Raw genomic sequence first — 10,057 nt, forward strand, 5'->3', positions numbered from 1 at the left:
TACATTTTTTTATGTGGAATGAATTTTTGCCAATAAAACTATATGCTGATATAATTTTTAAATTTCTTGAATACGAATAAAAAAAGAATTTCCGCATGTTACAAATTTTCACATATTCGTCAACGGTTTTGATTTCTTGGAATTGAATCGAAATTCCATTTTTTTTTTCATGTGCTTCACATTACTAAAGTTTAATAAGGAAATTGTTAAAATTTAATGACTTTAAAATATAAATATATATTTTATTTATTTATTTATTCTAGTCTTCAATAACTATTTTATTTCATATATGTCCCTGTTTGATGATCCTTATTTGGCAAAAAAAATATTGTGAATAATGATTTTTAGGAGATTGTGTGATTAAAAGTAAGAATAAATTTTTGTTGATTGATGTTTTCGAATTTGTTATACAGAACAGATTTCCATAAATGACTTGTTAAATCAGATGAACAATTGTAAAACAGTAAAAATAGAATATCATTTCCAGAAAATGAATTGCACAGAATAAAACAGAAGTATAAAGAAATCCAGAATTCGGAATGAGGATGATCGAGGCGAAAACTAGGCTCTCTGTCCTTAAAACGTTTTTACCTCGTCACACGGTGCTTATGGTATGTGGTAAAGCGTCTCCCAAGATACAACGATCAGATACTTGCAGAAGCAACACTTCGACTGCAAGACAATGAACCAGAACGGAAGTACTCTCTGTAAACTATTGCAAAGAAGAAGAGTATATATGCAGAATGATTTCGTGATGTTTTTGTGTGTGTTTAAAATTGAAAGCCTGAGGACCATTCAAATAGAGAAGAGAGTTGACGGTTGAGCAGTTTCCATCCACCACTCACATCCACTTAATGCACAGTTTTAACACACTGATGGGTTGGTTAATGAACTATCAAAGGGAGGGAATTAATTGAATTTAAAAAAAAAATTAAATTAATATTAACACAAGCCCACACCCACACCCGGCCAGACGGACGGTGGCGCGCGCGCGTGTGGCCTTTGGATTAGTCTAGACATTGTCTAATACTCCCCCCTTTCAAAGACTATTGGTACCCTTTGGGGCTCAAACTCATATCCAAACTTGAAGTTTATTAAGTGGTTCAAGGTTGTGTTTGCAACCTATTGGAATATTTTTCCAATTCTTTTCCATTTATTCCTCTTATTTATTGTCCAACCTTCAACCATAATTTCTCATTCATATTGAAGTGGTTTTTCACAATTAAATATTCTACACTCATCTACTTGGAACGTAAAATTTAATTGAACATTAATTTCAATATATCGAACATCGGATCCCACTTAAAATTGTGGTCAAAGTTGACCCAATTGACCCATCATTTCCAGCAATCCCCCATATGAATGTAGAATATTTTTGTGTGATTAAAAATAAATATGTAGAAAAAAATTTTCAAATAATGATTGTCAATTAGGGACTCTCGTTTAATATGTACACATATATTATAACTAGAAACATACTCAAATAAGTAATCGTTTAATTTAAAATTTTAAAGAAAAAATGATTAGATTTGATACTTAACAGTCAAGATACGTATTTCGAGGAGAAAAGTATTTCGAAAAGAATGATGATATGGCAAAGTGAAACACATTGATGCTATGTGTATTTGATAAATACAGAAATCGAACTTAACGTGAATCCCACTATAATTGGTCAAGTTTGATCAATTTATAAGAGATAATGTTGAATATTAAGTATGAATCATTAGAAATAAAAACTTATAAATTAGGCACTCTTTCGTGTGCAAATCATAGTTAGTTATTTACATTTTATAAATTTGATATACATAATTTAAAAAACTCGACAATGTGAAATTGAACTTAGGATCCTTATTTGTTAGATAAAGATAGGATGTTAACGAGATAGGATTGCGTGTTGCACTAAAAAACGTCGAAAACAAATCAGTAGTTGTTACATGAGAAAAAAGAAAAAAGAAAAAATAATTCCATTCGTTAAAAAAATTAGGTTTATGTCCCCTAATAAAGTGGCTAATTTGGATGCGTGGGGTACTTCAAACCAAAAGAATAAAAATAAAATATCGATTTGGCATCACCGTAGTGGAAATCCTCGTAAAAGTTAGGTCAATAACACGGAAAAATACTTTGTGTTAATTCTCAAATTATATCAAAGAAAAACTTATGGTGTTTTTTCTTGATCATGTATGCTTTCTTCAAGCTTGCAATTTGTCCAACTATGACTACAAATAATAGAATACGGGCCTTCTTTTTTTTTTTTTTTGGCCTTTTTCTTAATTATTACTATGTAGTTGATATTCGTTCAAATTAAAAGGTGTTAATTACTATATTTACTGCTTATCGTATGCAACCTTAAATGGAGGAGCCCCTATTTAAATAATTTTTGTCTACTGATCCAATTTTGGGAGACGGTTATATTCTTTTTTCGAAACAACATAAATTCCTTTTTTCCTTTTTTTAGGAAAACATAAATACAATCTTTTCCTGGGAAAAGATTCTGTCATGATTTTTTATACATACACCACATTTTAATTGTATAAAGATCTATAATCTTTACTCATTATCATATTTATGTCCCAACTTTTTCTTTTTTATCATGTTCTTTCTATAATTAATTGACATTATTTTAACAGTTGTAAACAATTATCTTAAAAGTGATTATTAGTATTTTAAAAATAGACTTAGTAATAACCAAGATGGCTTCACGATAGCCCAGAATGTGGCATGAACTTGTCGGTGACAAAGTGTAAGATCAGATTTTCGTTGTACTCTGAATGCCCCTATTGATGCACATTGGAAATTTTGGTTCTTGTAACTTTATTTTTTGATAGGGGAATAAGATGGTTCACAATAAATCTTCATATGCTTCTATAGATTTTAATACTTGTATATGGACGGACCAACTATATTTCAAAGGTTTGAATCCCAACTTTAAGGGTCCCCACCGCCCTGTCCCTGGTACATCGTGAAGGAGGTAAATCGCAGGATGTGTGTTGTGGATTTTATCCCGCAAGTGTACGGATCGTAACAAGTAGTAAAGTGGACCTTTTGAGTCCGGATTATCGTTCCCACGAGAACTATACTTTAATACTCAATTTATTATTCCTAACTTCTATTTGACGAAAATAAACGAGAAAAGCGATTGGTTGTTACTTTTAAATCTAGCTACTTAAAAATGTGCGAATTGATGCAACAGAAAATGATCGAGAGTTCAAATAATAAAGGGACTTTAGGGCGGAACAATTTCACTTAATGGTCACCTTTACTTCGTAAATCAAGATTCATATAATCTTAAGTAATGTTCGATCGAATTCTTCTATGGTATTCAACTTACCCCTCTCGAGTTCTCGTTGAGCCTATTTAATTAGTTCAATTCCATATCTCTATGCAAATTAAAATTAATTAAACGCAACACTGGTTCTAAGAATTCACACACGACCGCAGCAATCAACATAAGTATCTCTACACGTTATATCGATTTACCGGCTTTTAACATGTGGTCTAAACAAATAATCCGCATCTCTACGCAATCATCGCTCACAAATCATTTAATTAGTGATCAAGTAATTAAAAGCATTAAGCACCACATTAAAATCAACGCATAAGATATAAAAGCACTAGAATCTTAAATCAACAAAATAAAGGGTTCCAAATAAATTACGTTGTTCGCCCTAAATTAAATTTAGCTATTCATAATAATGGAAGAAACACAAGATAAAATAATGGAAGATATCACCGGGATTAATTGACGAAACGCGAATGAAATTTCAATTTTACTCCAGCCGACAGCTTCAATGTTTGGAGTCCAATTCTGCCTCGGTTTCCTATGCGTATAAGTGATAAATTCCAGCAATTTCTGAGCTTCTCTGTGTGCCTCTCCTCAATTTCTGTGAGTGCCTCCAATATTTAATTGTAATCCCAGCTGGAACTTCTCAATTCTGCCTCCTCAAGCTGCCGTCTTTACGTGTGTATGTAAATATATTAATTGCCGGCAGCTTCAATTCTTGCCTCCAAATCTACTTTCAGCTTCCCTCTATGCTTTACACGTTTCTCAATTGATTTATCCAATTGTGTGTCGGGCCTTCTTCCAATTAATCCTAGCAGTCCGCAATTGAATTTTTGTCTAGCCGTTAGAAATTCTTCCGAAGTGTTGTATTTGGCCGGCTGCAGTTCTCCTTCCAGAAAAGTCGTTTTGCTGGCTGCAAGGGGTAAATATATATGTATGTAAGTCTAATTTCCAGCAACCAATTCCCCCAGGTTGTCTCCCCAATTCCACCTCTCCAATTCGTATGTATCTCTCCCGATTTTCTGTGCTATTGAGCCTCAATAATTGACCCCAAAGTGGAGTCCAATTTGCTCCCTAGTTCGGCCTGCTCCCTAGTTCGGCTCTCCCCTCCTCGGCGTGTAAATGGTGTATATATCTATAAAATAAAACCTAGCAGCCCACTTGAATTGTTTAAGTCCCATATATGATATGTATTTCAATTGCCATTCAATTTCAGCCCACGTGGAAGTCTAGTTGAGGCCCATTTATAGTGTTTGCTTCCAAGTCCTTAATTTTCAAGATAATGAATTTTGATTTCCAAACTTTGCATCAAATAGCCAACTTAGTCCTTGTACTTGAATTTTGCCACTTTTCGCCCATTTTTGCTTCTTCTCTTCAACTCCCTTTTTGATCGTGAAATATATCTATGAAGCATAAAATAAAAAAAATAGGATATAATTTGTTAAAAGGACCACCAAATATTGTCATTTTAAGCACCCGAATAAGTGTATAAAATACACTTATCAATGTGCCTTAACAGGTCAGGAAACAAGAGTTTGCCTGTAAATTGGTGCCCACAAAGAATCCAATTCCATATCTCAGGAATCGAATAATCATGCTGTGGCTATCAGCAAGATTGAGATTACCTCATTCCTATCCTTTGCATCACAGGGTTATGCCCGGGGGCATGGACCAGCTAAATTTCATTTTATCTTGAGTCGGTTTGTGATGGGCTTATTAATTAAAATGTCTTACCTTGCCATAATATAAGTAGATTATGTGATAAATACAAATATAAACACTAATTTGTATTGAGTACTACTATGATTATTAAAATTTTAGAAATAATCTAAATATTTGAAACGTCCAATATCTTATCCATACAATAAAAATGAAATATTTACAAAACCCCAAACTTCTCATCTCTACACCACCATCGGGAAAAACATCACCAACTGAAAAATGCATTAGAAAAAAGCAAGTTCTATCTACATCCGAGTAGTTTTTGTCTTCTCGCTACTGCTTCTGCTATTAAAATTGCTTTTCCTATTACAAAGGTAAAGTAGAGAGAGGGAGGGAGAAATGACCATTAGCGAATTGAGAGAGAGAGAGAGAGAGAGAGAGAGAGAGAGAGGATTGGTTATTCAAACAATTTGGTGGAGATATGCCTTCAACTGAATTGCTGAAATTTGTTTTAAAATATTGTGTTTTTTTAAGTGGGCCCAGCTATAGTGTTGGGCTTAATTAACCCTTTCTAACCAATTATAGTGGAACCTAATGATGAAGGAATCTCAAAGTTTCACTATCACTTCAGGCCCAGTCTGTCCGGCCCATCTAAACTAATTGACTCAAATGAAGTAACTTAGCCCCTATTTGTTGGAAATTAAAATCACAATTTTAATCCAAGTCAAAGTCAATAATTAATTTTAACTCCACATCTTATAGAATTCAAACTTTTCAACTACGTATTTCATCAACTTCTATCAAAACCTAAAAAAAAAAAAAAATGATTTTAATCTCCAATCGATCTAATTCATGAATACTAGACCTGCGATTGGTGACTTCACTTTCATTCTTCTTGATTCACCGTTGATATTAATCCTTCTATTACTTTTACTTAGGGCTCATTTGACAATTTGCTCTTGCATTTACTTCTTATAGAAGTGCTATATTTTTAGGCCATGTTTCTCTAAAAACTATTCTATTTAGATAAAACACAATTAAAACATGTTAAAAAGCAACGTCCTAGACTCTTAGTTTCAAAAGTAACTTTTATCTTTTCTCGTAGGCCCTTTATCATTACGATTCTAACCTGTAATATAATAAGATCCCAATTACCTATGGTAAATAGTGCCTTTCAATTGCAATCCCAAGGACTGAGTCCTCTGGAGCTCTTGTAAGTATGGAATTTCTTTCGTGCTTCGTTAAATTCTAATTTGTAACAGTATCTGATTAAGACAATAAGTCATAATCTGTTGTATATTTGTAAGAAATAAAAAACACAACCACCATAATTCCTGCTCATGTTCTCCTGGCAACTTGTGTAGAGTCATGTGCAATGAACACTAGAACATTGTTGGAAATTTATTAATGATAATGATTAATTTAGGCACTAGGTTAGAGTTTGTGGATTCCAAGATTCATCTTTTTTCCTAAACAAATGTATTTGCGCCGTTCCAATCAAATTACATTGCTTTCATTTTGACTAAGTGAACATATTACTTTTTTTTTTTTTAATTCCACAATCATTGCCGGTTCATGTCACTAGAAACTCTTATATATTTGGTTCTGTTTCTCTCGATATGTGTCTTAGAATCATAGAATAATAACCCTCAGAAGGATATGAGATTATTAAAGCATGATAATTTCCAAAAGAAGATAAGACATAACATGAGTTACTCTAGGCTCCTACCAATTCTAGCCTAGCTATGTTAATTTATTTTCCATCCCTATTTTCTATAGGCATCTTCCACCATAACCTGCATTCCTGAATAATGCTTGTTCTACATCTTCGGTGCTCATAATTGCTTGGTTTTCAACAGTCTGAAACCATAGAAAAATTAGAAGCAAATTAGAACATATTTGGTACATAGTTCTAGAGTACTCTATAAAAATGTACAATATTTTAACTTATTTTTTAGAGTTTTGTTCGATTTTGTCGAGTTCAGTGATCAAATATGTCATTAGAACTTACCTCGTAACAGGAAGCTTGAAGTGAAAAATCATTGAAACAGCTGATTACACACTGTTGAATATCAAAGCCCAGTGCATCAAGGGTGCTAAGGGTTGATGACAATAATCCTGGCTTCCCTGTACAACGTACCTCAATCTGGGTATCCTGGTTTCTCCTTTCTACATCAAACTGAAGTTGGAAAGTTAATTAGTGAAATACTAGGCTTTCACTAGGGTTTTATTTGGATTTCAGCGAGGTCAAAGAATAAAGAAAACCATACTTTAGGGGGATTCTTCACTAGTGTTTCGTTTGGATTTAGCTCCTTCAAATTTCTTGTTAACTTCATCTGGCTCGTATTTAAATCCATGTCCTTCTCCTGCATCTTGTGAATTTTATCAAGGAGCTCCTTCACGTAATCTATTGTGTCTCCAAGTATTGATGTTCTATCCATCTGCTTAATTTATCAAGAAACATACCGCGGTAATTTAGGATATATCAGATTTTTTCTTGAAATATGAAGCATATAATTGTACATTTGCTACATTAGTCCAAAATTTAAATTATGTATTTTCTCCAACAACATCATATAGAAGGGTAAAGTCAACGAGACCAGTAAAAACAAAAAATAAGAAGTGAAAAGCAAGACATTTTTGATTGAGATGAATGAATGGCATTGGATGGAGTGTTTACCTTGCTTATCTTGGGAACAATTGACCGGAGCAAGGAAAGGCGATCGTTTAGTCGCTTCCTTCGCCTTCTTTCGGCCATCAGATTCTTGGAGGGTTGTCCATTAGCTTTCTTAACCTTGCTCTTTCCTCCGGCAAACAAACTTACGTTAGAAATATTGGTCATATCTGCTGGAAATCCAACTTGTTCATTTTCCACATTTCTTGTGCAGTACTCTTCAAGAACTGGCATCGCCATTATATCATTCTTATTATCAAATGAACTGAACTCCGACGAGTTGAATGCATCAACAAATGGCTGGAATTCACCAAAGGGATACAGATTACACAATTCTTCTTGTGAAACGAGTCCCGAAATTGAAGGATTTGCGGCTGCCAACTCTGGTGTGTAATCAAGATTAGGTTCCAGGGTCCAGCAATTAGGGAAAACCCCATTCAGATCGTTAGGAAATGTGGTCCAACTGTCTCTCCTTGAAGCCATTAAGCCATCTAAGAGACTCTGTTGTGTAAGCTCCATCTCTCCTTTCGTCTAACGAACAGGAAGACTGAATAGTAATATAATGTTGCTGTTAGTTGAAGGAATATATATAGAGTGTTTAGAAGGTTTTTAATATTGTGAATAAAAATGCATATGTTAATCCACCCTTAAACTCACTCGTAAGGTGAGAATGCCTGAGTGATTTTAACTCCAAAAGCCAAGTCTTAAATTAGCAACGTCGGATACATAGGGCCATGGTGGCCAATATTTTCGGCTAGACGATGTTAAGATTTGTGGTCCATTTTAATAAGGTCAACCTTATTAAGAGAAGTGATCCAAGATTTATTTAAGTTGATCAATATTTCGATATTTAACCGATGTGAGATTTATTCCCTTAACAGACGATTTTATTTTCTACTAAAACTAGCGCTACTCAAAGTTTTCTCGAGAAGGGTACTTATTTAGATATCAATTATTACACTCATATTATGTAGGTGTCATGTTAATCCCGACTTATACGGCAGAAAATATTCAAATGTTTATAAGGTTTATAATTTTTATTGTGTAGAGTGCGATTAGAGTCGTAATGAAAGGGTTTATAATTTTTTTTTTTTTTTTGCCTCTCGGGCACATCTCCAAGTGGTAAAAGGGGAGGATGGAGAAATCCAACTTTGTTTGAGGCTGCCGCGTCAAGGGTTCGAATCCTGAAATATGGATTTGGCTCTTAGGTAAGTGCAAGTGTACAAGCAACCTTCCACCCTGTACTCTTGGAGGCATAACCTGCGATTTACCTCCCTCACGATACTCCAGGGCAGGGGCGGTGGGAAACCCATAAGGTTGGGGTTCAACCTTTTTTTTTTATAATTTTTTTTGTGTAAATTTCGCACCTAGAGGGCATTAGATTAGGGTGGAATCTGCTTTTTCTCAAGTCATTCTCCGACGAATTTTTAAAAGTTGTGTATCATCGAAATCTTTAATCGGATAGGGTACATACATAAGTCCCATTAGCCTGCAAATTTTGACCCAATTATCTGTCTGGAGCGTAAAGTGTGTGCTTAGCAACATGAACATCTGTCAAGCTCATTGATTAATAATTTTGTAAATCTGCATTTTCGGAACTTAATAACTGACAATTTGCTGCATTGGGTCCCATGATTAATTTACTTTTTAGCATTCATTTCTCTTGAATCTGAGCTTGAAAAACTGTGCTCAGTTAGCAATTGGTACCCATTTTTGTTCTTTCTTTTGTAAGTATTGCTTGCTATATTATCTTATGGTTTTGCCTCAGTAATCTTGAAGTGGGTTTTGTGCTTAATATTCTGTGGAATTCTAGGAACGCTAGGTGGAGAATAATGCTTTTTAACTGTAACATGGTAATGGAATTTCATATGACAACACACAATTTTTGCAGGTTTGGTATATTAGAACGTTATCTAATACTTTGCATTGAACACGTCCATTGAGTACATTTAATCATTGCACGTCCTATTGCCTCTAAACTAATAGGTTTTCATGATTCATTGTAGAAATAGCCTTAGCAGCTGCTATTTTGGCACTTCCTGTATATCTGTATATATTTTCTTTCATATTTTCCTTTAGAGCGTCCCTGTCTGTCCAAGGCCCATGTGACCCTGAACAAGGAGATTTTTCCTAGAAATAAAGGGTGACAGGATTTTTAATTGAAAAAGGGAATAAATATCACCTGAAAACAAGTGACTATTCTCATTGCTGACACTATTCTATTTGTCAAATCTCCATATGTTGCCAAGATACTAACAGAAAAATATAAGAAAATTTCCCTCCACATTTTTTTATTATATTTTTTTGGAAAAAAAATTCCCACTGCATTCTTTTTACAAAACTAAGCAAGGCCATGTTTTTACAAACAAAAATTTCAATTTAAAAACATTATTAAAATTTTCTCCCTTCATTCCCCATAAAATGCAAACAGGATCAAGGCT

General features: G+C 33.9%; 1 protein-coding gene across 1 annotated transcript; it reads right to left on the reverse strand.

Moving 5' to 3' along the window:
* Positions 1-6,576: 6,576 nt before the first annotated feature.
* On the reverse strand, positions 6,577-8,226 carry LOC111391692 (transcription factor bHLH93-like). The gene is made up of 4 exons (XM_023016941.1): positions 7,623-8,226; positions 7,213-7,383; positions 6,954-7,121; positions 6,577-6,802 (listed from the first exon to the last, which is right to left on the reverse strand). The coding sequence occupies exons 1-4, from the start codon at positions 8,133-8,135 to the stop codon at positions 6,716-6,718; spliced, it is 939 nt and encodes a 312-aa protein (XP_022872709.1). The 5' UTR covers positions 8,136-8,226; the 3' UTR covers positions 6,577-6,715.
* Between the last annotated feature and the right edge of the window lie 1,831 nt (positions 8,227-10,057).

Source organism: Olea europaea, unplaced genomic scaffold, assembly GCF_002742605.1.
Source record: "Olea europaea var. sylvestris unplaced genomic scaffold, O_europaea_v1 scaffold823, whole genome shotgun sequence".
Lineage (NCBI taxonomy): Eukaryota > Viridiplantae > Streptophyta > Magnoliopsida > Lamiales > Oleaceae > Olea > Olea europaea.

Bases quoted from the DNA above. Each gene is read 5' to 3' on its own strand.
- LOC111391692 (XM_023016941.1), bottom strand. From the start codon at position 8,135: ATGGAGCTTACACAACAGAGTCTCTTAGATGGCTTAATGGCTTCAAGG. The intron at 7,384-7,622 runs GTAAACACTCCA...TAAATTAAGCAG, and splicing joins TTGTTCCCAAGATAAGCAAG to ATGGATAGAACATCAATACT. The intron at 6,803-6,953 runs GTAAGTTCTAAT...CTATGGTTTCAG, and splicing joins TTCAAGCTTCCTGTTACGAG to ACTGTTGAAAACCAAGCAAT.